The sequence below is a fragment of the Eschrichtius robustus genome, chromosome 19 (assembly GCF_028021215.1).
Source record: "Eschrichtius robustus isolate mEscRob2 chromosome 19, mEscRob2.pri, whole genome shotgun sequence".
Classification (NCBI taxonomy): Eukaryota; Metazoa; Chordata; class Mammalia; order Artiodactyla; family Eschrichtiidae; genus Eschrichtius; species Eschrichtius robustus.
The window spans coordinates 54,826,821-54,853,527 of NC_090842.1; the positions used below are offsets into that span (position 1 = coordinate 54,826,821).

The following is a 26,707-nucleotide window of genomic DNA, read 5'->3' on the forward strand; positions in this document are numbered from 1 at the left end:
CCAGGGAACCTTTTCCTCTTTACCCAAGTCCAGCCTCTCCATTCCTCAAAATCCCGGGCACACAAGACGAAAGCCACTCCCACCGCCATTCCAAGTTGGCCCAAGCCAATCCCGCTCTCTCCGAAAACAGCCTTGGTGTTCCCTGTCTATACTGGCGCCCCCTCCCAACCTCGGGGACGTAAAGCCGGTGTCGCTCCTATCTGGGAGTCCCAACACAGCATCACCCCGCTTCCCCACCCTCCAAGTGCTTTACTCTGAGCCGCGCCCACATCGGCCCGCCTCTGGTCCAGCCCGTGCCGACCCTGGTTTCAGCTCCGGGAAGGGGACACCAGTGGAGACTCTGGTGGGGAAGCTTAGCTCCCCCGCGCCGCTGAAGGTCAGTGCGCACAGTCTGGTCACCCGCCGCCGCAACACCAGGCTCCAGGACCACATTTCCTAGACTTCTCGGGGGTGTCCGCGACGCTCTCGTGGCCTGCAGATCTCATTGGCCCTCGGCGGAGAAACTGGTGAACCTTGCGGTCTGGGCACCTTAACAACGGGCTCCTAAACTTGGCTGTGTAAGAGGTGGATGTGACAGTCACCCTACGATGGAGAAGCCCACGCCCCTCTCCTCTCCATCCCAAGACTACACTCTCCAGAGGCCTCTGCGGCCACTTCCGCCCTCTCTTCCGCTCGCCCCTTAGCGTGAGGAGTTGGCGTAACAGGAACACTTCCGGCCGGTGGAGTCCGCCCATTAGGCCGGTTGGCAACGGGGTAGACAACAGTATTCGGGTCCTTCTCAAACCTCTGCTCTTGGTTCCCGAGCTTCAGCCTCAGGATCGGTAACGTGCACCCCGCGTTCCGTGAGTGCCCAATAGTCACTGCCTCGTCCACTCAGCACGTCCCCATGCTTGTCCCGGTTTTACTCACGACGACACAGTCTGCCTTAGGGACAAACCCTTACTCCGCTGCTGGGGGATATGGGCTTCACTCTCTGGCCAGAGCTTGGGGCTGAGCTTGAGGGTGCTCGGTCACCCTGGGCCCTTTCTCCAGGGGTCTAGATGGGAATTGGCTTGTGGTGGTGAATTCTGTGACACTCCCAATCCCCAGTAGTGGGGCTCTGGAGCACACCCCGCCTGCACTTGGGAGGGGTTTTCCAACTAGGCGTGCTCTTATATCTCTTCACATCCTCAGATCTGCCTTCTGAGACTTTGCCCTTCTTCAGGGAGAGCACTCAGGAGATCAGGAGAATGGCCACGGGGCTCCTGAAAGCCAAAAAAGAGGTGAGAATTTCCGTAAAATTCCATCTTGGCTGTCAAGAGGATGAATCCATTCCCTTTTCTTGCTCTGGAGGCTGCCTTGTTGGTATTGGGCAAAGCTCTTTCCTGGTCCTGGAGGAGTGGCTTACATGGAGTTTCCCTCAACATTTCTTTCTGCTCCATCCATACTTCAGTCATCCTCGAAGTAGTTAATTGTGAACAACACACATGGAGCAATTTAAATAAAAATACAGGGACATCCAGGCTTAATTGTCCAGTGATAAGGATGAAAGGCAGGGACAGCAGAGTAGACTGTGGCCTGAAGTGGCTGGGGAGGACTTCCAGGAGAAGTAGGGCTGTTTGAACTACCCCTGCGAGTCTGGTAAATTGGAGAGTTGGTGAAGACATACCAGTGGGAGGGCAGGAAGAATGATTAGTCTGAGGCTGGGCCACTGGGCACACTGCCCTTAACACAGTGTGGGAAGATCGTATTTTAGGTTGATTTTTAAATAATGTACTGGTGAAGATACAGACTATCTTCACCAGTACATGGTATGGTCTGACCTGAATTTTACATTTGAGAGCATTTTCAGCATCTGGCAATGGGGAGATTTCACCAAAAATTCTGGATTGCTTGCCTCTCAGAAAATAAACTGCACTCTACTTTGGTGTCAGGGAATTTGAGCTGAACAGTGTCTGCATCATTTGGACAGGTCCTGCAGTCTTTTTGCTGTAGTTTCCACAGTATCCTCCATACTGAGATTGAAACCATTGAAATCTAACGTTTTGCCTGTCTCTCTCATTTTTATTACCTGCCTGGCCCCTGAAGGATTTTCGTTTTCCACCTCTGAGTCGGGGTGGCCAGGTCGAGTGCCAGGCTGAGGAGTGTAGACTTTGTCTTTGAGTAAGATAGATTTTGAAGGATGTTGAGAAGGGATTTGACATAGGAAATCAGAGCTATAGGCATATAGGAACTTAAAGGGAAACTTTCTAACCCCTGAGAATGGTGACTATGATGAGTTTGACTTAATTGAATGTGACTGATATTTATTGAGCACCAACACAGTTGCCAGGCTTGTTTACTATCATTTTTGATATGCACTAACTTGGTTATTTCAGATCTGCCTTCATTGTCTTGATTTCTTATTTTTTTTAATACATTTATTTATTTTAATTATTTATTTTTGGCTGAGTTGGGTCCTCATTGCTGTGCATGGGCCCTCTCTAGTTGCGGCGAGCGGGGGCTGCTCCTCGCCGTGGTGCACGGGCCCCTCATTGTGGTGGCTTCTCTTGTTGCGGAGCATGGGCTTTAGAGTGCAGGCTCAGTAGTTGTGGTGCACAGGCTTAGTTGCTCCGCGACATGTGGGATCCTCCCGGACCAGGGATCGAACCCGTGTCCTCTTCATTGGCAGGCGGATTCTTAACCACTGCACCACCAGGGAAGCCTTCTTGATTTATTCTTAATCCTGGTCTCCATGTTAGAGATTTACAATTTCCTAGGCATTATCAGAACAACTTCGAGAGTTCTGCATTTCTCATTTGTAAAATATTATATTCATCTGAAAAGTGTTAGTACCAAGAATGCATAGGAAATCTGGGGCATTTCCTAAGGTAACATTGAATCTTTTGTGTGTACTTTCTTCACCACTCATAGTGTTACTAGGGAAGCATTCTGATTTTCTGGGAAAAGCCAGAAATTTGTGTGAGCTGACTTTTCCTGCCCTTAATACTTTAAAAAAGAAAAAAGAAAAAAAAGCATTATGAAAACTTGATCAAAGTGCACAAGCATTTGAACTGATAAGTTGTTTAAGATGAAACCTCTGTGCCTAGAGGAGTACCTGGCACGCATGATATGTTTGGTGCCTGGAGGAACCACACCTTAAAGAAATTAATTTGAAGGAACTAATAAGTAACAAGGGAGTTTCTGTTTGTTTTGATATGTTATTTGGGGCATGTAATTAACCACATATTTCAGGGTGTTTGAGGAGGATTTCCAGGTACTCTAATATGCATGACATCTGAATTACACGAAACAATTTAAGCAAATATACAGTAGGATATTAGCTATCACTGCCTGAGAGGGTAAAGTAGAATTTGTAACAAATGAGTTGGGCTGGCAGGCACATGATGTTACTAATTCTTAGTATTTTCTCCTTGATTCCATTGAACAAATTTGCTGAATGTTTACTGTTTGCAGAACTCTTGATAGACTACATTCAATGATGTGTAAAGCACAGCCTGCACACTTATGAGTCTTGCACTTTATTTTTAGATTTCTTTATCATTGGAATTTGGTTAATTTTATATACATACACACACACACACACACACACCCCTACATACATACATTTTGATAGACCTTAATGATAAGATGGTGTTGTATTAAAGCTAGTGACATTATATCTACTCAGACCCATTTTTTTTTTTTAAACATCTTTATTGAAGTATAATTGCCTTACAATAGTGTGTTAGCTTCTGCTTTATAACAAAGTGAATCAGTTATACATATACAATATGTTCCCATTTCTCTTCCCTCTTGCATCTCCCTCCCTCCGACCCTCCCCATCCCACCCCTCTAGGTGGTCACAAAGCACCGAGCTGATCTCCCTGTGCTATGCGGCTGCTTCCCACTAGCTATCTATTTTACATTTGGTAGTGTATATATGTCCATGACACTCTCTTACCCTGTCACATCTCACCCCACCCCCTCCCCATATCCTCAAGTCCATTCTCTAGTAGGTCTGTGTCTTTATTCCCGTCTTGCCACTAGGTTCTTCATGGCTTTTTTTTTTTTTTTTTTCCTTAGATTCCGTATATATGTGTTAGCATACTGTATTTGTTTTTCTCTTTCTGACTTACTTCACTCTGTATGACAGACTCTAACTCCATCCACCTCATTACAAATACCTCCATTTCATTTCTTTTTATGGCTGAGTAATATTCCATTGTATATATGTGCCACATTTTCTTTATCCATTCATCTGTCGATGGACATTTAGGTTGCTTCCATGTCCTGGCTATTGTAAATAGAGCTGCAATGAACATTTTGGTACATGACTCTTTTTGACCTATGGTTTTCTCAGGGTATATGCCCAGTAGTGGGATTGCTGGGTCGTATGGTAGTTCTATTTGTAGTTTTTTCAGGAACCTCCATACTGTTCTCCATAGTGGCTGTATCAATTTACATTCCCACCAACAGTGCAAGAGTGTTCCCTTTCCTCCACACCCTCTCCAGCATTTATTGTTTCTAGATTTTTTGATGATGGCCATTCTGACCGGTGTGAGATGATATCTCATTGTAGTTTTGATTTGCATTTCTCTAATGATTAATGATGTTGAGCATTCTTTCATGTGTCTGTAGGCCATCTGTATATCTTCTTTGGAGAAATGTCTATTTAGGTCTTCTGCCCATTTTTGGATTGGGTTGTTGGTTTTTTTGTTATTGAGCTGCATGAGCTGCTTGTAAATCTTGGAGATTAATCCTTTGTCAGTTGCTTCATTTGCAAATATTTTCTCCCATTCTGATGGTTGTCTTTTGGTCTTGTTTATGGTTTCCTTTGCTGTGCAAAAGCTTTTAAGTTTCATTAGGTCCCATTTGTTTATTTGTGTTCTTATTTCCATTTCTCTGGGAGCTGGGTCAAAAAGAATCTTGCTGTGATGTATGTCATAGAGTGTTCTGCCTATGTTTTCTTCTAAGAGTTTGATAGTGTCTGCCCTTACACTTAGGTCTTTAATCCATTTTGAGTTTATTTTTGTGCATGGTGTAAGGGAGTGTTCTAATTTCATACTTTTACATGTACCTGTCCAATTTTCCCAGCACCACTTATTGAAGAGGCTGTCTTTTCTCCACTGTATATTCTTGCCTCCTTTATCAAAGATAAGGTGACCATATGTGTGTGGGTTTATCTCTGGGCTTTCTATCCTGTTCCATTGATCTATATTTCTGTTTTTGTGCCAGTACCAAACTGTCTTGATTACTGAAGCTTTGTAATATAGTCTGAAGTCAGGGAGCCTGATTCCCCCAGCTCCATTTTTCGTTCTCAAGATTGCTTTGGCTATTCGGGGTCTTTTGTGTTTCCATACAAACTGTGAAATTTTTTGTTCTAGTTCTGTGAAAAATGCCAGTGGTAGTTTGATAGGGATTGCATTGAATCTGTAGATTGCTTTGGGTAGTAGAGTCATTTTCACAATGTTGATTCTTCCAATCCAGGAACATGGTATATCTCTCCATCTATTTGTATCATCTTTAATTTCTTTCATCAGTGTCTTATAATTTTCTGCATACAGGTCTTTTGTCTCCCTAGGTAGGTTTATTCCTAGATATTTTATTCTTTTTGTTGCAATGGTAAATGGGAGTGTTTTCTTAATTTCACTTTCAGATTTTTCGTCATTAGTGTATAGAAATGCAAGAGATTTCTGTGCATTAATTTTGTATCCTGCTACTTTACCAAATTCATTGATTAGCTCTAGGAGTTTTCTGGTAGCATCTTTAGGATTCTCTATGTATAGTATCATGTCATCTGCAAATAGTGACAGCTTTACTTCTTCTTTTCCGATTTGGATTCCTTTTATTTCTTTGTCTTCTCTGATTGCTGTGGCTAACACTTCCAAAACCATGTTGAATAATAGTGGTGAGAGTGGGCAACCTTGTCTTGTTCCTGATCTTAGTGGAAATGGTTTCAGTTTTTCACCATTGAGGACGATGTTGGCTGTGGGTTTGTCATATATGGCCTTTATTATGTTGAGGAAAGTTCCCTCTGTGCCTACTTTCTGCAGGGCTTTTATCATAAATGGGTGTTGAATTTTGTCGAAAGCTTTCTCTGCATCTATTGAGATGATCATATGGTTTTTCTCCTTCAATTTGTTAATATGGTGTATCACATTGATTGATTTGCGTATATTGAAGAATCCTTGCATTCCTGGGATAAACCCCACTTGATCATGGTGTATGATCCTTTTAATGTGCTGTTGGATTCTGTTTGCTAGTATTTTGTTGAGGATTTTTGCATCTATGTTCATCAGTGATATTGGCCTGTAGTTTTCTTTCTTTGTGACATCTTTGTCTGGTTTTGGTATCAGGGTGATGGTGGCCTCGTAGAATGAGTTTGGGAGTGTTTCTCCCTCTGCAATATTTTGGAAGAGTTTGAGAAGGATAGGTGTTAGCTCGTCTCTAAATGTTTGATAGAATTCACCTGTGAAGCCATCTGGTCCTGGGCTTTTGTTTGTTGGAAGGTTTTTAATCACAGTTTCAATTTCAGTGCTTGTGATTGGTCTGTTCATATTTTCTATTTCTTCCTGGTTCAGTCTCGGCAGTTTGTGCATTTCTAAGAATCTGTCCATTTCTTCCAGGTTGTCCATTTTATTGGCATAGAGTTGCTTGTAGTAATCTCTCATGATCTTTTGTATTTCTGCAGTGTCAGTGGTTACTTCTCCTTTTTCATTTCTAATTCTATTGATCTGAGTCTTCTCCCTTTTTCTCTTGATGAGTCTGGCTAATGGTTTATCAATTTTGTTTATCTTCTCAAAGAACCAGCTTTTAGTTTCATTGATTTTTGCTATTGTTTCCTTCATTTCTTTTTCATTTATTTCTGACCTGATCTTTATAATTTCTTTCCTTCTGCTGGCTTTGGGGTTTTTTTGTTCTTCTTTCTCTAATTGCTTCAGGTGCAAGGTTAGGTTGTTTATTCGAGATGTTTCCTGTTTCTTGAGGTAGGCTTGTATTGCTATAAACTTCCCTCTTAGCACTGCTTTTGCTGCGTCCCATAGGTTTTGGGTCGTCGTATCTCCATTGTCATTTGTTTCTAGGTATTTTTTGATTTCCCCTTTGATTTCTTCAGTAATCACTTCGTTATTAAGTAGTGTATTGTGTAGCCTCCATGTGTTTGTATTTTTTACAGATCTTTTCCTGTAATTGATATCTAGTCTCATAGCGTTGTGGTCGGAAAAGATACTTGATACGATTTCAATTTTCTTAAATTTACCAAGGCTTGATTTATGACCCAAGATATGATCTATCCTGGAGAATGTTCCATGAGCACTTGAGAAAAATGTGTATTCTGTTGTTTTTGGGTGGAATGTCCTATAAATATCAATTAAGTCCATCTTGTTTAATGTATCATTTAAAGCTTGTGTTTCCTTATTTATTTTCATTTTGGATGATCTGTCCATTGGTGAAAGTGGGGTGTTAAAGTCCCCTACTATGATTGTGTTGCTGTCGATTTCCCCTTTTATGGCTGTTAGTATTTGCCTTATGTATTGAGGTGCTCCTATGTTGGGTGCATAAATATTTACAATTGTTATAGCTTCCTCTTGGATCGATCCCTTGATCATTATATAGTGTCCTTCTTTGTCTCTTGTAATAGTCTTTATTTTAAAGTCTATTTTGTCTGATATGAGAATTGCTACTCCAGCTTTCTTTTGATTTCCATTTGCATGGAATATCTTTTTCCATCCCCTCACTTTCAGTCTGTATGTGTCTCTAGGTCTGAAGTGGGTCTCTTGTAGACAGCATATATATGGGTCTTGTTTTTGTATCCATTCAGCCAGCCTGTGTCTTTTGGTGGGAGCATTTAATCCATTTACATTCAAGGTAATTATCGATATGTATGTTCCTATTCCCATTTTCTTAAATGTTTTGGGTTTGTTATTGTAGGTGTTTTCCTTCTCTTGTGTTTCTTGCCTAGAGAAGTTCCTTTAGCATTTGTTGTAAAGCTGGTTTGGTGGTGCTGAACTCTCTCAGCTTTTGCTTGTCTGTAAAAGTTTTAATTTCTCCATCGAATCTGAATGAGATCCTTGCTGGGTAGAGTAATCTTGGTTGTAGGTTTTTCTCCTTCATCACTTTAAGTATATCCTGCCACTCCCTTCTGGCTTGCAGAGTTTCTGCTGAAAGATCAGATGTTAACCTTATGGGGATTCCCTTGTGTGTTATTTGTTTTTTTTCCCTTGCTGCCTTTAATATGTTTTCCTTGTATTTAATTTTTGACAGTTTGATTAATATGTGTCTTGGCGTGTTTCTCCTTGGGTTTATCCTGTATGGGACTCTCTGTGCTTCCAGGACTTGATTAACTATTTCCTTTCCCATATTAGGGAAGTTTTCAACTATAATCTCTTCAAATATTTTCTCAGTCCCTTTCTTTTTCTCTTCTTCTTCTGGGACCCCTATAATTCGAATGTTGGTGCGTTTAATGTTGTCCCAGAGGTCTCTGAGACTGTCCTCAGTTCTTTTCATTCTTTTTTCTTTATCCTGCTCTGCAGTAGTTATTTCCACCATTTTATCTTCCAGGTCACTTATCCTTTCTTCTGCCTCAGTTATTCTGCTATTGATCCCATCTAGAGTATTTTTAATTTCATTTATTGTGTTTTTCATCATTGCTTGGTTCCTCTTTAGTTCTTCTACATCCTTGTTAAATGTTTCTTGCATTTTGTCTATTCTATTTCCAAGATTTTGGGTCATCCTTACTATCATTATTCTGAATTCTTTTTCAGGTAGACTACCTATTTCCTCTTCATTTGTTATATCTGGAGTGTTTTGACCCTGCTCCTTCATCTGCTGTGTGTTTTTCTGTCGTCTCATTTTGCTTATCTTACTGTGTTTGGGGTCTCCTTTTCACAGGCTGCAGGTTTGTAGTTCCCGTTGTTTTTGGTATCTGTCCCCAGTAGCTAAGGTTGGTTCAGTGGGTTGTGTAGGCTTCCTGGTGTAGGGAACTAGTGCCTGAGCTCTGGTGGATGAGGCTGGATCTTGTCTTTCTGGTGGGCACGTCCACGTCTGGTGGTGTATTTTGGGGTGTCTGTGGCCTTATTATGATTTTAGGCAGCCTCTCTGCTAATGGATGGGGCTGTGTTCCTGTCTTGCTAGTTGTTTGGCATAGGGTGTTCAGCACTGTAGCTTGCTGGTCATTGAGTGATGCTGGGTCTTGATGTTGAGATGGAGATCTCTGAGAGATTTTTACCGTTTGGTATTACGTGGAGCTGGGAGGTCTCTTGTGGACCAGTGTCCTGAAGTTGGCTCTCCCACCTCAGAGGCACGGCCCTGATGCCTGGCTGGAGCACCAAGAGCCTTTCGTCCACACGGCTTTCAACGTGTCCAGTTCCCACGAGGATGAGCGGACCCTCTTCAACGCGGCACTTCCGGGGACAGACCAAAGCGCCTGTGCTACCGCACAAGAACGGGCTGTGGAGCCGCTGGGCTGGGGCAGCCGAGGTCGGGAGAAGGGCGTCCCGGAAAGCTCCGCGGGAAGCAGGGAGGCCTTCACTGTAGCTCATCACACGCGGCGGTCACCACACCGCGTCACAGTGAAACCGGAGACGCGCGCGCTGCCACCTCGTCGCGTGTGACTTTTCTAAGGAGCCCGGAACTAGACGGGCACCCGCTGGTGGCGTCAGCTCACCGCTCCTTTTCCTCAGACCCATTTTTTAATAGGTGAAGGAACAACCAACATTTATCCAACTGAAAACGATTTCTATAATAGTGCTTTGAGTGAATGATCCAATCCACTAGTTCTCAATTTGGGGGAACATTTAACTTGTTCCCAATATTTAACTGTTGCAAATAATGCTTCTGTGATCAACTTTGTGCGTGAAATTCTTTTATAGATTTGTGTTTATTCTCAAAACTAAAATATGACAAGGTGAGTAGAAATAAATATTTTGAAGCAGTGAGCGCTCACACCAGTTGGAGCTTTGGAACCCTGCTTGTTCTAAAACATGTGATCCTATCAATTATTTCTTCCTTTTTTGAGATTCCTTTGTTCCATCACCATGTTTCACTTTACATTGTGCAGTTTTTTTGTTTTTGTTACACTGTGCAGTGTTACATTCCCAGGGTAGACCTGCCAGTGCAGATCTTCTTCTTCTCTAATGTGAATGTTCACAATAATGTCCTGATTTGTTTCCCCATGTTGATATGTTCCTTTGCTACCCATTGCATCTGTAATCCTCACATCCCCCAAACATTACAGTAACATCACTTTTCTGATCAGAAGTCTTCCTTCAGTGTCTCAACAACAGTGTCTTAGATATTCAGGGCAGTCTTCACTTCAAATGTGTTCTGTTTATGACATCATGTTCTGATTATTCATTCTGAAAATGTGTTTATTGCCAGCACAGTGGAGTAATCTCATATACACCTTTAATTTAGATTAGATTCACTTTTTAGGCACTTGGCTGGAAAAAGGGAGAAAAATAACTATTCAAGTCATTCAAATAAATCTATCCTCTATCACCTAATGACTTCATGCCTGGGAGGCAGTGAGAAATGGGAGGACTGAATCTGTTGCTGTCTGAATCTCTGTTAGGAGTTTGTAACAGCATGAGCATCTTGGCGATCAATTAACCTTGATCTCAAGGTTAATATTACTTGCAAAGTATTTTTCATATAACGTGACTCCTTTATCAATGTATAGGTTGGCCTTTGCTTCATAACAAACTACCCAAATCTTACTGACTTAAAACAAAATAATTTAGGGACTTCCCTGGTGGTCCAGTGGTTAAGACTCCGTGCTCCCAATGCAGGGGGCCTGGGCTCCATCCCTGGTCAGGGAACTAGATCCCGCATGCTGCAACAAAAGGTCCCGCATATAGCAACTAAAAGATCCCGCATGCCGCAACGAAGATCTCACACGCGGCAGCGAAGATCCCGAGTGCTGCGACTAAGACCCGGTGCAGCCAAATAAATAAATAAATATTTAAAAAGAAAAACAAAATAATTTATTAGCACACAATTTGATAGGTCAGCATTTTGAGCTGGGCACAGATGGATGTTTTGCAGGTTTCACTTGTGCTCTTGTTGCTGCAGTCAGCTGGTGGTTTGACTGGGGCTGGGTGACTATCCATGCATGACAGTTACCAAGCTGGTTGTCTCAGGTGTGTTGGTTTTTCTTGGTTCTTTTCCATGTAGGCTTGGGTTTGTTCTAGAGACTCTGCTTAGGCTTGATCAAACGATGGTCTTGGGTTTCCCTACACAGCAAGAGAGAGGACAACCGCAATGGACAAGCACGTTTTAAGCCTCAGCTCGTTATGTTTGCTAATGTCGCTTTGATCAAAGCAAGGCACATAGCCAAGTGCAGAGTTTTGGAAGGGACTAACACAAGGATGTAGATATAGGGAGACGTTTTACAGTGGGGTTCATTACTGTAACTACCCTCTGGTCCCAGTGATCCATGTCCTTCCCTTGTGCAAGATAAACTCACTCCCCTCCCAAGATCCCCAGAAGTTTCATCCTCAAAGTCCAGTATCATATGCATATCAGTCTGGATGTGGCTAAGGCTTCTTCAGTGAAACTCCTTTTGAGTCAGAGATGTATACTAAAAAGACAATTTATTTGTTTCCCTCTGCCCCCAGCTACCCACCTAGCACACAGTGGTGAGACATGGACAGGAAAACTGCAATATACACTCCCATTCAAAAAGGGGAGGAGTTGGAGGCACATAGGAGGCCTCTTCATTTTGAACTGTCTCCAGCCCTTTTAGTCAAACTGATATGACTTCTTTAGAGTATATATATATATTTTAAATTTTATTTTATTTTATTTTTATATTTTTGGCTGCATTGGGTCTTCGTTGCTGTGCGTGGACTTTTCCTAGTTGCGGCGAGCAGAGGCTACTCTTTGTTGCAGTGCGCGGGCTTCTCATTGCAGTGTCTTCTCTTGTTGCAGAGCATGGGCTCTAGGCACGTGGTCTTCAGTAGTTGTGGGGCACAGGCTCAGTAGTTGTGGCTCATGGGCTCTAGAGCGCATGCTCAGTAGTTGTGGCTTACGGGCTTAGTTGCTCCATGGCATGTGGGATCTTCCCGGACCAGGGCTCGAACCCATGTCCCCTGCATTGGCAGGCAGAGTCTTAACCACTGTGCCACCAGGAAAGCCCTGATATGGCTTCTTTAAAAACTCTTTGGGTTTCCCATGTATCAGATTATATTACTCTATTAAACAAAAAGCTACAATCACATTTCCTTTCCAGATAGGCCTCTCATCTTTGGGCAGGGTGTCAGTGCTGTGGGACAATACCTGTAAGAATCTCAGAAGCCCTTTTGTCTACTAGGCATCACCTTAACAATTTCAGAGGTCATAACATTTGGGTCTTTTAGCCAAACTCTTGATCTTTACCCTGAGGCCATTTCTTATTTTGAGACTCTTGCTGGCTGGAGAGACTGGAGATGTAAAACACTTTTATTTTCCAACCCAGCAAGTCCTGGCTTGTCTATATTTCCTCTAAATTATGCTTGCAAACTGCTTAGTTGCTTCTTTAACTCTTCTCTTTCTATACATTATCATGTATAGAAGCTAGCTAGAAGCATCCAGCTGAAGCTTTTAACAGGCTTTCAGGAGATCTGTTTAGTCAGATGTGAAAATTCATTAGGTATTTTTTCTTTATCCTAAATTAGTTCCCCAGACTGCTAGCTGTATTGCTACTCAGTGGGAGAGGTTTGAAATGGATCATCCAGTTAGTGTTTACCATACCCTCCCTACATGCATGGGTCTCAGACAAAGAAACCATGAATCTTTCTAGAGCTGCAGGAATACCAGTTGTATTAAACTTGTTGAAATAATGTAGGTTGGTCTGTAACGTAGCTCCTTTGTCAGAGGTTTTCAAGGTATGTGTGTGTGTGTTTATTCTGAGGAGGATCTATTAGATCAGATCACTATAGGGACTGGACAGGAACTTGAATGAGTGAATAGTCTTTTTCTCTCTAACATTTAATTATGAACAGCTTCAAACATAAAGAAAAAAATACAAAGACTTGTACCTTGACATTCACATACCCACCACCTAGATTCAATAATGAGTATTTTGCAACATGTGCTTTACCACCTGTCTATTCACATGTGTAGTCCTCTACCATCAGTTCAAGGGTAGTATTCAAATATTGCCTTAAATGCACAGTAGAGGACAGAGTTTTATATTCCTTTGACCTTTCAGACTCTCTGTAGGCTGCTACAACCTGCCTGCTCTCTTTCCCAACTAGCCACTTTTCATTCTTTATTCCCTCCCATCTCACATGCCTTGTCTGGAGTACCTAGCCTTCCTCGCTCCTTCATCCTTTGAATCCTGCCTAGCCTTTAAGACCAAGATCATACTGCCCTCTCATGAAACCATTTCTGATCTCTGTATCCTACAGTGACCCCTCCCTCTCCAGATTCCTCTGACCCAGTGATTTGCAACCATGACTATACATAGGAGCCCTTAAAAGTATAAAAGCCTTGGGCTTCCCTGGTGGCGCAGTGGTTGAGAATCCGCCTGCCAATGCAGGGGACACGGGTTCGAGCCCTGGTCCGGGAAGATCCCACATGCCGCGGAGCAACTAAGCCCGTGTGCCACAACTACTGAGCCTGCACACCGCAACTACTGAAGCCTGTGCACCTAGAGCCTGTGCTCCACAGCAAGAGAAGCCACCACAATGAGAAGCCCGCTCGCCGCAACTAGAGAAAGCCTGTGTGCATCAATGAAGACCCAATGCAGCCAAAAATAAAATAAATAATTAAAAAAAAAAAAGGTATAAAAGCCTTATCCCTGAAGAGTCTGATTTTATTGATTTGTGGTGGGACCCAGGAATCTGTAATTTAAAACACCACACAGAGAATTCCCTGGCGGTCCAGTGGTTAGGACTCGGCATTTTCACTGCCGAGGGCGTGGGTTCAGTCCCTGGTTGGGGAAGTAAGATCCTGCAAGCTGCGCGGCACAGACAAAAACAAAACAAAAACCAAAAAAACAAAACAAAAAAACCTCACCACACACTTACTGTGTGGAGTAGTCAGTTGTCTGAGTCCTTACATTTATCAACTCATCTGATCCTCAGCACAACCTGGGAGATAAGCACTGTTATTCTCAGTTCAGAGAAGAAGAAACTGAAGTGCTGAGAGGTTAACTAATTTGCCTAAGGGTACACTAGTTGGGGACAGGTAGGTTCCAAATCCAGGCAGAGGGTTTTGAATCCAGGCTCTTCACCACCATCCACTTCATTCCTCAGGCCTGAGCAGCTCAAGTGGCAGTGTGAGGGAGGGGAAGGAGTGAGCCCTGCCTGAAGTACACATAGTGGTGGGTTATTCATCCCCTGCTCCAGAGGCTGAGCTGCTTCATGTAGAACATAAATGCTTAGACCAAGTAGTCTCTGAAATTCTTCAAACTCAGCAAGAGGATTATTCTTTTAATGTAATGTGTATGATGTCTTCCTCCTCTTCCTGCTTAGATTTAAAGCTCCCAATGTGGAAGAACTTTTGCTTTTATCCCCCATGGCAGTGAGCCTAGCATGTTGACAGTGATAGGTGCACAATGATGCTGGCTGGATAGAGATGGGAGAGTAATGGTCTTTGAACTATTGGCACGAAGGTCATGTATGGGAGGAGAAAAATTCTTTTTTTCATTGGCTGTACATTAGACAAAAGACATATTTACAAGAGAAAAACAATTGGAAATTTATTAACATGTGCATCATGCATACACATGGGAGTACTCGGTGATGGGTAACTCAAAAGGGGTGGTTAGAACTTGAACTTATATAGCATCTTAACAAAATAGCAATAACTTTAGAGATGTGACAAGACAAAGGAAAAGGACTTTGAGTTTCTAGGCAGCAAATTGTGGGAAGGTTAATAATATATGGGGGAACTAATGGAAGATAAGGGCTAGTTAGTAAAGATTTGCTATGTAGATTTCTCTGGCGCCGATCCCTGGGCTGATAAGGGTCTAGAGTTGTATCTGGTGATTAATTTCTGTCCTCCTGGTAGAGAGGGGAAGGGGGACACCTTTGCAAATTTATGTTCTGCTTTTAGGCAAATGGGAGAGGGCAGAGAGCTTTTCTTGTGTCTGCTTATTAATTGCCTTCAGCTCAAAATAATCCTTATGCCAAAGTGGCATATTTTAGAGTGGTATATTCTGTTACCCTTTATTCATCATCCATAGTCAGGTCTAGAAATCTTCTCTACCTCCTCAGGGATGCCTTTTGATCTCTCATCCTGAGGTGTGGACAAGGCAGACTCCTGGATGAGCAGAGGTGTGTTTTGTGTTAAAAGGCGTTCGTGGCGTTCGGGGATGTGGCTGTGGACTTCACCCAGGAGGAATGGAGGTTGTTGACCCCTGCTCAGAGGACCTTGCACAGGGAGGTGATGCTGGAGACTTATAACCACTTGGTCTCACTAGGTAAGAAGGGCTTCCCGTAGCACTTAAAGTCTGGCTCACAGAGTATTTTCTGTATGTCACGAAGAAAGGCTACTCACAAAGCAGCTTTGTCTTAGGGTTGGGCTTCAAAACAAAAATTTACCTTTTTCCTCAGGTGGATCTGGATTCAGTAGAGTTGAAAGCAGGTAGATTTATTCATATTGTGTATGCCACTCTGCTTTTTTTTTTCTTACTTTATCTTGCCCCAAACCCAGGAGATTTTCATTCACCATGTTAATATGCTGTTTTTCTGATCGGAGTCACCTTTTCTTACTCAACCCTTCTACTGCAGAGAGTTCACTATTCATAGGTCCTCTGTATCACCCTCTGGGTTTCCCTCACCATTTTGGCTCTGAGTTCTGGAATGGCCCCTTGAGCTCATAACCAAGAGTCTCCTTTTTTTCTTTCCTTATGAGCAGAAATTCCATTTTCCAAACCAAAACTCATTTCTCAGCTGGAGCGAGGGGAAGAGCCCTGGATAGAGGAGAGACAACGTCCGCTGGTTCTCTGTCCAGGTGAGTGAGACACAGGGTAGTTGGAACCGTCTGCAGCATGGCAGGTAGGGAAGGATGAGGCATCTCTCAGGTACTGGGAGGAAGCTCTTTTCTAGGCCCCTAGGTCCCTGGTAAGGCTGCCTGGCGTGACCTCTTTTCCAGAATATCATCGTCAGTTAAGGGAGGGACTTTGCTGGTTTCCTTGTCGCTTCCCTCCACCAGGAAGCCTCCCTTCCTCTCACTTGGCATTGTTTTCTGCGGGGGATACTTGTGACCAGTTCAGTCTGCTGCCATTTTCAGAAGTGGGCTTCATCCTATTTATTTTTGACTTGATATTTGGAAATTACTTCAAAATTACAGAAAATTTTCAAAAATAAAAATAGTACAAAGAACATTCTTATGTCCTCTACACATACACATATATGTATAAATATATATGGCATATATGTTTTTATAAAATGGCATCATAAAATCACCTACTAATATTTCACCCAGTTTGCTTTATCATTGGCTTGTGTGTCTCTTGTGTGCATGCTCTCCCTTCTCCCTCCACCATACGTATATTTGTGTGTGTGTGTATATGTAAGTTCATATGTGGATGTATGTTAAAAGATTTTCTAAGAATGGTGATATTCTCCTATAACCACAGTACAGCTATCAACTTCAGTAAACTTAACTTCAACACAATAATTTTATCTAATACCTATCATCTACCTCTCATAATTGTCAGTAGACACAGTAATATTTTTTCCTCTCCAGAACATGACCCAGTAGTGCATTTACATGGCATATCTATTTAGTCTCTCTTAATATAGACCATTTCAATACCTCTCTTTAGAAGTATACAGTTCCACAGCTCCTTTTTTAACAGCTTCATTGAGTTATAACTTATATACCATAATCTACTTATTGTAAGTGTACAGTTCAATTATTTTGAGTAAACTTTTAGAGTTGTATGATTATCACGTCCACACAACTTTAGAACATTCCATCACTCTAAAAAGTTACCTTGTGCCCATTTGCATCTATTTCTCCTCCCATTTGAGCTCCAGGAAACCAATGGTATGCTGTCTCTATAGATTTGCTGTTTCTGGACATTTTATATAAATGGTCTCATAAAATATATATTTGTCTTTGTATCTGGCTTCAATACATAATGTTTTTGAGGTTCATCCATGTTGCAGCATGTACTGGTAATTCATTCCTTTTTATTGCCATATAATATTCCATTGTATTGATATACCACATTTTGTCTGGCTATTCACAGGTTGATGTGAATTGGATTGTCCGCTTTTTGGTTATTGTAAATAGTGCTGCTAGGAATAGTCATGTACCAGTCTTGATGTGGACATATGTTTTCATTTCTCTTGGGTAGATAACTAGGAGTAGAATTTCTGGATTGTATGGTATGTTTATGTTTAACCTTTTAAGAAACTGCATAATTATCTTCCCAAGTGGCTGTACATTTCTATTAGCATTTATGTTTTACATTTCTATTATGTTTATATTTTCTATTTTTGCATTTTCTAGTAGCAGTGTTTTAGAGTGTCAGTTTCTCTACATCCTTGCCAGCACTTGGAATTGTCTCTAATTTTGATTACAGACATTCTAGTGGGTATGTAGTGGTATTGCATTGTGGTTTAATTTGCATTTCCCTAATGACTGATAATGTTAATCTTTTCATGTGCTTATTAACCATTTGCATATCTTCTTTGGTGAAATAGCTACTCAGTTCTTTTGCCCATGTTTAAGTTGGATTGTTTGTCTTCTTTCTGAGTTGTAAGAATTTTTCATATATTCTAGACACAAGTCCTATATCAGATACAGGATTTTCAATTATTTTCAACTATGAAATGAAGTTTCAGAAAAAAGACAAGTCTGTGGATTGTCTTTTCATTCTCTTAATGGTGTCTTTTCAAGCATAAAGGCTTTAAATTTTGATGATGTTCAATTTAACAATTTTCTAATGGATTGTGCTTTTTGTGGTATAACTAAGAAGTTTGCTTAACTCGAGGCCACATAGATTTTCTTCTTTGGTTTCTTCTAGAAGTTTTATACTTTTAGCTTTTACACTTAGGGCTGTGATCCATTTTTAGTTAATTTTTGTGTGTCATGTGAGGTGAAAGTCTAAATTCATTTTCTTGCATATGAATATTCAATTGTCCTGGCAGTATTTGTTAAAAATAGTATGCTTGACGTAGAGAATGGACTTGAAAGCACGGGGAGGGGGAATGGTAAGCTGGGATGAAGTGAGAGAGTGGCATGGACATATATACACTACCAAATGTAAAATAGATAGCTAGTGGGAAACGGCCACATAACACAGGGAGATCAGCTCGGTGCTTTGTGACCACCTGGAGGGGTGGGATAGGGAGGGAAGGAGGGAGACGCAAGAGGGAGGAGATGTGGGGATGTGTGTATATGTGTGGCTGATTCACTTTGTGATAGAGCAGAAACGAACACACCATTGTGGGGCAATTGTGCTCCAATGAGGGTGTTAAGAAAAAAAAAATAGTATGCTTTCCCTCATTTAATTGCCGTGGCTCCTTTGTCGAAAATCAGTTGACTGTAAATGATTCATTTCTGGACTCCTAATTTTGTTCCATTGATCTCTATGTTTCTTCATATGACAACAGCACACTATCTTCATTACTGGGGTCTTATAAAGTTTTGAGGTTGAGGAGTGTAAATATTCTAACTTTTTCAAAATTATTTTGGCTATTCTATGTTTTTTGAATTGACACATAAATTTTGGGTTCAGATTGTCAATTTCTACAAAACAAAAGAAGCTTACTCTCGTTTTGATAGGGTTTGCATTGAATCTATCAATCAATTTAGGGAGAATCACCGTTTTAATAATATCGAGTCTTCTAATCTATGGTTGTCTATTTAGGACTTTAATTTCTCTCAGCAGTGTTTTAAAATGTTCGCCTTACATGTCTTGTGTCAAATTTATTCCTCAATATTTTATTATTATCTATGTTATTGTGAATGGTATTGTTTTCTTAATTTCATTTGTGGAATGTTCATTGCTAGTATGTAGAAATACAATTGATTTTTGTGTTTTGAGCTTTTATCATATTACCTTACTAAATACAATGATTACTTATTGTCTCTTTATTGAGGATTCCTTGGAATTTTGTACGTCCTGGATCATATAATCTGTGAACAAAAAAGAGGTTTACTTCTTCCTTTCCAATTTAGATGTCTTTAACTTCTCCTCTTCCTTGTTCTGCTACTCCCCTCCTTTAGCCTTTTGGCTAGAACTTCCAGTGCAGTGTAGAATGGAGTTGTTGATAACAGACATTCTTGTCTGGTTTCTGAACTTAGAGGAAAATATTCAGTCTTTTATCATTAAATATTATGTTAGCTGTAGGTTTTATGTAGATGCCCTTTATCAGGTTGAGGAAGTTCCATTCAATTCCTAGTTTCTAGAGTATTTTTACTAAGAATGGGTATTGGATTTTGTTAGATATTTCTGCATCTGTTGAGATGTTCATGTATTTTTTGTCTTTATTTTGTTAGTATGGTGTATTTCATTAATTGATTTTCAGATGTTAAATGAGCTTTGCATTCCTGGAATAAATCCTACTTTATTATAATGTATAATTCTTTTTAACTTGCTGCTGGATTTAGTTTGCTAATATTTTGTTAAGGATTTTTTTCACCTCTGTTCATGAAGGGTATTTATCTGTATTTTACTTTCTTTTTGATATCTTTGTCTGCTCTGGTATCAGGATAATGACTACATAATAATGAGTGGTGAAATTTTCTCTCCTCTATTTTTTGTAAGAACTTGTGAAGAATTTGTATCATTTCTTCTTTAAATATTGGTTAGAATCCCCCAGTGAAGACACTTGAACAAGGGCTTGTCTTTGTGTGAAGACTTTTAATTACTAATTCAGTCTTGTTACTTGTTACAGGTCTATTCAGATACTCTAGTTTTTATTGGGTTAGTTTTGATAGTTTGTGTTTTTCTAGAATTTTTCTGTTTTGCCTTTGTTGTCCAGTTGTTGGCATAAAGTTGTTTATACTACTCCCTTTTAATCCTTCTAATTTCTGTGAGGTCAGTAATGATGTTCCCTCTTTCTTTCTTGATTTGGTAATTTCTGTCTTCTCTATTTTTTCTTGTTCATTCTAGCTAAAGATTGTTCAATTTTGTTGATCTCTTCAAAAATCAACTTTTAATTTCATTGATTTTCTCTACTCATTCTGGTTTTCTATTTGATTAATTTTTTATAAATGTGTATTATTTCTTTCCTTCTGCTTATTTATTAATTTGCTCTTTTTGTAATTTCTTAAGATAGAAACTTAGACAGTTGATTTGAAACCATTCTTCTTCCTTAATGCAGGCATTTAAAGCTATAAATCTCTCTCTAATCACTTCTTTAGCTACATGCCATAAATTTTATTATGCTGGGTTTTGTTTTCATTCTGTTCAAAATATGTTTCAATTTCTCTTCTGATTTCTTCTCTGTCCCTGAGTTACTTAGAGGTATCTTGTTTAATTTCTACATATTTGTGGATTATCCATCTTTCTTTCATTTGTTGATTTCTAATTTCATTCCTTTGTGGTAGAAAAACATGCTTTATATAACTTTAATGTTTTTAAGTTTATTGATATTTGTTTTTTGGCCTAGCATATGATCTGTTCTGAAGAATGGTCTATGTGCACTTAAAAAGAATATGCATTCTGCAGTCATTGGATGGAATGTTCCATACATGTCAGTTTGGTCAAGTTGATTTATTAAGTTTTCTGTATCCCTGGAGATTTTCTGTCTAGTTGTTTCTATTATTGAGAATAGAATAGTGAAATTTCCAATATTGTTGAATTATCTAATTCTTCTTTTAGTTCTGTAAGTTTTTGTTTCATGCATTTTGGGGCTCTGTTTTTAGTTGTGGATACCTTTATAATTGTTTTATTTTTCTGATTTATTGCCCTTTTGTCTTTATGAAATACCCCTCTTTTTGTCTAGCAATAATCCTTGTCTTGAAATCTATTTTGTCTACTCTTAATATAGTAGCCATTCCAATTCCCTTGTGATTACTGTTTGCATGGTATATCTTTTTTCATCCTTTTAACTTCTAACCTACTTGTGTTTTTGGATCCAGAATGTGTCCCTTGTAAATAGCACATTGTTTGATATTGTTTTTTTAATCTAGTGGGATAATCTCTGCCTTTTGTTTGGAGTGTTCAGTTTGTTCATATTTAATATAATTATTGATATGGTTTAAATCTGTCATTTTGCTATTTATTTTTAATATGTCTCATGTCTTTATTTCTCTAGCCCCTTTTATGACTTTTTTTTTTTTAATTTAAGTGTACTATTTTAATTTTACTCTTGATTTTAAATTTGTTTTGGAGTTATTTCTTAATGCTGCTCTAGGAAATAAAATATGCACCTTAATTTATCACAGTCTACCTCTAATTAATACTAACTTAGTTCAAGTAAAATATTTATACATATATTATAAAGCCCACAATATTGTGTTATATTTATTGCCTTTTATAATAGTTTTTTGTATTTTAGAGAAATTAAGAGGAAAATATACATATGTTATCTTTTATATTTACCCACATATTTACCAGTTTCAGTGGCCTTCATTTCTTTCTTTTCTTTTCTTTTTTTTGATCCTGCCACGTGGCATGTGGGATCTTAGTTCCCTGACCAGGGATCAATCCTGCGCCCCCCACAGTGGAAGCACGGAGTCTTAACCACTGCACTGCCAGGGACGTCCCTTGGTGGCCCTCATTTCCTCTTGTGGATTTGAGTTAGTGTCTCGCGTCATTTCTTTTCAACCTGAAGGACTTACTGAGTATTTCTTACAAGGCATGTTTGCTATCAACAGATACTCTGAGTATTTGTTAATCTGAGAATATCTTTATATCGATTTCTCTTTTTTTTTTTTTGGCTGCATCATGTGGCTTGTGGGATTGTGGGATTTTAGTTCCCTGACCAGGGATTGAACCTGGGCCCTCAGCAGTGAGAGCTTGGAGTCCTAATCACTGGACCTCCAGGGAATTCCCTCAATTTCACTTTTGAAGCATAGTTTTGTGAGAATAGAATTCTTCATAGATAGAAGTCTTTTCTCTTTTATTTCAGCACCTTAAATACATTATTCCACTGCCTTCTGGTCTCCATTGTCTCTGATGAGAAGTTAGCACTAGTCATATTGTTTTTCCCCTTGTACATGTTGAGTCATTTTTCCTTTGCTGTTTTCAAGATTTCCTTTTTGTCTTTTTTTTTCTGATAGTCAACATTTTGGCTATGATGTGTCTAGCTAGGATCTCTTTGTGTTTATTTTGGGGTTTGTTGAGCTTCTTGGATCTGTAGATTGTTTTTCATCAAATTTGGAAGTTCTTTTTTTTTTTTTAATTTGGAACTTTTTAAACCATAATTTCTTCAGATTTTTTTTCTGCTCTTTTCTCTCTGTCTTCTCCTTCCTGAGTTACCATTACACATAGGTTTGGTTTACCTGATGGTGCCTTACAGGTTTCTGGGGCTCTTTGTTTTTCTTCAGTCTTTCTTTAACTCTGTCCTTCTGTTTTAGGTAATTTCTATTGATTTATCTTCAGGTTCACTGGTTCTGGTACAAAGTCAAATATGTTGTGGTATCTCTCTAGTAACTTTGTAATTTTAGTTATTTTACTTTTTAATTTCATAATTTCCTTTTGTTTCTTATTAATTGTTTCTGTTCTTTATTGAGATTCTCCATTTTAAGTTGTTATCATACTTACCTTTAATTTTTCACACATTGTTTTCTTTAGTTCTTTGAATATATTCATAGTATCAGCTTTGAACTCTTTTTTTTTTTTTCCCCCTATATCAGCCTCTGGGCCCACTCAGCAACAGTTTCTATTGGCTGCAATTTTTTCCCTAGGTATGTGTCACTCTTTCCTGTTCCTTTGAAAACTGGATATTTTAGATATTATATTGTAGCCATACAAAAAACAGGTTGCAGGCTGGATTATAAAAAATAGATCTTGGGAAGTATGGCTGAATGGGAGACAGCTTGTGATGTGAACATATTATGAATGACCAGTGGGCAAAGCAAAATGGCCTAGGCAACCCTACCTATGACTGCTTTGACTAAAAACATTCTTTATTCAGCAGGATCAAAGCTAGAAATTCAACCTTGTCCCTCCTGTCCTCTGGCATTCTCTAGTCAGCAAGCCCTCAGCCAACATGTGTGGCTCAGTCATCTCCCTCAGTTTTTCTCAAGTTTATGTGCAGGAAATCATCTCCATTCAGGGAAACAATATTCAGAAGATCAGAAACAGCAGCAGGAGCAACTCTTTGATCAAACCTGCTCAAGCAACAAAGCAGAAATTCAAGAGAGAGAAGAAGATTTCAAGCTTTTGTTTGGGAGAGTAAGTAAAAGCAGCACTTCAAAGGCATTGTCCAGAACCCTGGAAGAACAGCCAGTAAGGCCCAAGGAAGACAACACAGTGGTGGACATAGGGCCCAGCCCTGCCCAGAGGACAAACCTTGAGGAAACAGACAAAAAATTACATGGTTTAGAAGTCTCAGGATTTGGAGCAATCAAATATGGAGAGTTTGGGCTAGGCTTTATCAAGGAGTCAAACCAGCTCAGCCTCCAGAAGACACACACAGGGGAGACCCCTTACATGTACACTGAGTGGGGACAAAGCTTTAGCAGTATGTCAGTCCTCATCAAAAACCAGAGGACACACTCTGGGGAAAAGCCTTATGTGTGCAGGGAATGTGGACGAGGCTTTACCTGGAAGTCAAACCTCATCACACACCAGAGGACACACTCAGGGGAGAAACCGTATGTGTGCAAGGAGTGTGGACGAGGCTTTACTTGGAAATCAAACCTCTTCACACATCAGAGGACACACTCAGGGGTCAAGCCTTATGTGTGCAAGGAATGTGGGCAGAGCTTTAGCCTGAAGTCAAACCTCATCACACACCAGAGGGCACACTTTGGGGAGAAGCCTTACATTTGCAAGGAATGTGGACATGGCTTTCGCCAGCATTCACACCTCATCAGACATAAGAGGACACATTCAGGAGAGAAGCCTTATGTTTGCAGGGAGTGTGAGCAAGGCTTTAGCCAGAAGTCACACCTCATTAGACACTTAAGGACACACACAGGAGAGAAACCTTATGTGTGCATAGAATGTGGGCGTCACTTTAGCTGGAAATCAAACCTCAAGATACACCAGAGGACGCACTCAGGGGTTAAACCTTATGTGTGCCTGGAATGTGGGCAGTGCTTTAGCCTGAAGTCAAACCTCAACAAACACCAGAGGTCACACACAGGGGAGAAGCCATTTGTATGCAGGGAGTGTGGGAGAGCCTTTACCCGGAAATCAACCCTCATCACACACCAGAGGACACACTCAGGGGAGAAGCCATTTGTATGCACAGAGTGTGGGCGAGGCTTTAATGATAAGTCAACCCTCATCTCACACCAGAGGACACATTCAGGGGAAAAGCCTTTCATATGCAGGGAGTGTGGTAGAAAGTTTAGCCAGAAGCCAAACCTGTTTAGGCACAAGAGGGCACACTCAGGGAATATACCCTTTGTGTGCAGGGAGTGTGGACAAGGCTTTTGTGATAAGGTAACTCTCATTACACACCAGAGGGCACACTCGGGGGGGAAGCCTCATGTATGCAGGGAGTGTGGGCAAGGCTTTAGCCGGCAGTCACACCTTATTAGACATCAGAGGATCCATTCAGGAGAGAAGCCTTATATTTGTAGGAAGTGTGGGCGAGGCTTTAGTCGGAAATCAAACCTCATCAGACATCAGAGGACACACTCAGGATAGAAACCTTGTGTGGACAAGTAGTGAAACCTTTAGCCAATAGTCACACTGCATGAGACACCAGAAGTCCCACCCAGGGCTGTAGCTTTAGTAATAAGTCAGCCATTGCCAGACACTAAAGTAGAGACATCTTATGTGTGATGGGGGTGTTCACGAGACTAATGGTAAGGGTCAACATCTCCAATCCACCTGAAGGAGAATTGCTGGCCCATTTTCAGGGGCTCTGGCTTTCCCTAGTGGGGATGCTAGGTTGTGGAAGGTCTCTCAGGTAACTTGATGGAGAGAATACTTATTAAGTAGGTTGAAATTAGAGAATTGATACTATTCCAATATCATTTCCCAAGTATACTTGAACACTCCTTCCACAGTAACCTGGATGTTACAAAAACAGCAATTCTAGAATCCGTCTCTTGATGTCTGTCTTACCTTCTGAGAACAAGAGACAGAAACCATGGCTGATTTAATCTTGGTTCCACAGAGCATGACCCAGCAGAGTCAGCTTCAGGGAGAGTTTGGAAAATGGTCAACTCATGGGGACAGAGATAGTGCTTGGGTAGAAGGTTTTATTATACAAAAGGCTGACAGGGAAGAAAGGTTGTAGGCATCCTAGCTCTAAGTTTGGGAAGAGGTGTCCATTTTTGGAAATATCGTATCTTTGCTTGCTTCCTGGGGCTTTCTCTGGTTTTCAGGTTGAATCCATACTAAAAATGTTTTTATTGACTAGTGTTTTTAGACTAGAAATGTACTATGTAGTGTTATGAACAAAGTATGTACACATATACAGAAATACAAAATAAAATTACTTTCTATTCTTCTTTGAGTTACCATACAGCATCCCATTAGTAATTATTTGGTTTAAATTTTTCCAACCATTGTAAAATATACTACCTTTTTGGTTGAGAATACTCTTTGAAAATGGCAGTGTCCCACAAATTCATTTAGAGTTGTGTCCCAAGGCCCAGTTTCTTTTCATGAAACTTGACTAAATGACTGTGAATTTTATCTGGAAAATAATCTCTGTACAGGTATTTAGAATAGATTTGAAAACATAAAAGAACAAAGTATATGAGTATTTAGAAAGTGGTGATGTAGGATTTAAAGTACAATACTCAGTGGTTGGGTCATTGGCTTTCAGTTTAGGGAAAAAATAAACATAGGTCCCAAAGTCTCGATATCCAAAGGAGTCTGAGTTAGAGAATCACTATCTCAAATAATATGAGGTGTAAGAGTCATAATTTTTGTTCAAAATCTAAGTTTGAGTGGAGTGAGCAGAACCTGGTGAAAAATTATGAAATACTATCTTAAATGGAGCAGCTGGCATGGCCTGCCCTTCTTAGCCCTCCCCATGGTAAATCCTGGCCTCATGCTATTACATTTTCTCAACAGAAAAATACCTTTTGAGTTTTAATCTCTTTAAGTCTTAGAACTTAATTACTCTTTTCCATAAAATCATGTCACAAAAATAAAGATTCCAAAATTAAACATGTACCTTTCACCAGTTTTTTAGCTTTTGGAAGGAATATTTCAGTTTTCAGTGTAATTGCTTCATAAAAAATAAAAGATTTTGCCTTAAATTGTTTAAAACTCTCAACAGGAAAAAATAGAGCACTGCTGGTATATGAAGATTTAAATAGATTCAAAGGGATACAAACTCTGGGAAACATTTCTATGGAGCAGCAACCAAACAGAAAGATCTGGAAATGTTCTGAGAAATAGGTAGAAAGAAGTCCCATCCTTTGACCCTGCCCAAGCCCACCTCTACTGATTCTTAAACCCACATCAGGCCTTCTGCTTAGAACCTCTCAGAAGAGACAGAATTAGGACAGGTAACCTGAGTTGTCTGCCTGGGCCTAGCATTAAAATCTGTGTGCAAATTTGGAAACTGATTAGGAGGCAAATACCACGTGGTATTCAGATATGTGAATCCTCTCAGTCTTGGAGGTTTTTTTTTGTTTTGTCTTTCAATCTGTGTCTGGACTATCCATGCAGTAGTGCCCCATATTTCATAACCTGAGGTGACAGTTGTAGTTTAAA

At 40.2% G+C, this 26,707-nt stretch overlaps 1 protein-coding gene across 6 annotated transcripts; it reads left to right on the forward strand.

Annotated features, from left to right (window-relative positions):
- Window positions 1-730: 730 nt before the first annotated feature.
- ZNF875 (zinc finger protein 875) lies at window positions 731-26,141 on the forward strand. 6 transcript variants are annotated; one of them, XM_068528498.1, is made up of 6 exons: window positions 731-842; window positions 1,174-1,262; window positions 15,241-15,367; window positions 15,805-15,900; window positions 22,711-22,761; window positions 22,992-26,141. In XM_068528498.1, the coding sequence occupies exons 2-6, from the start codon at window positions 1,230-1,232 to the stop codon at window positions 24,674-24,676; spliced, it is 1,992 nt and encodes a 663-aa protein (XP_068384599.1). In that variant the 5' UTR covers window positions 731-842; window positions 1,174-1,229; the 3' UTR covers window positions 24,677-26,141. The 6 variants fall into 6 exon arrangements, with proteins under 6 accessions (XP_068384599.1, XP_068384602.1, XP_068384600.1 ...); XM_068528501.1 differs by having other exon boundaries at window positions 22,995-26,141; XM_068528499.1 differs by having other exon boundaries at window positions 731-821.
- Window positions 26,142-26,707: the final 566 nt, after the last annotated feature.

What these genes read in the sequence shown, in the direction of transcription:
- ZNF875 (XM_068528498.1), top strand. Translation starts at nt 1,230, where the DNA reads ATGGCCACGGGGCTCCTGAAAGCCAAAAAAGAG. An exon ending in TAACCACTTGGTCTCACTAG is followed by an intron (nt 15,368 to 15,804) that starts GTAAGAAGGGCT and finishes CCTTATGAGCAG; the next exon opens with AAATTCCATTTTCCAAACCA. An exon ending in GGCTGCAATTTTTTCCCTAG is followed by an intron (nt 22,762 to 22,991) that starts GTATGTGTCACT and finishes TTCTTTATTCAG; the next exon opens with CAGGATCAAAGCTAGAAATT.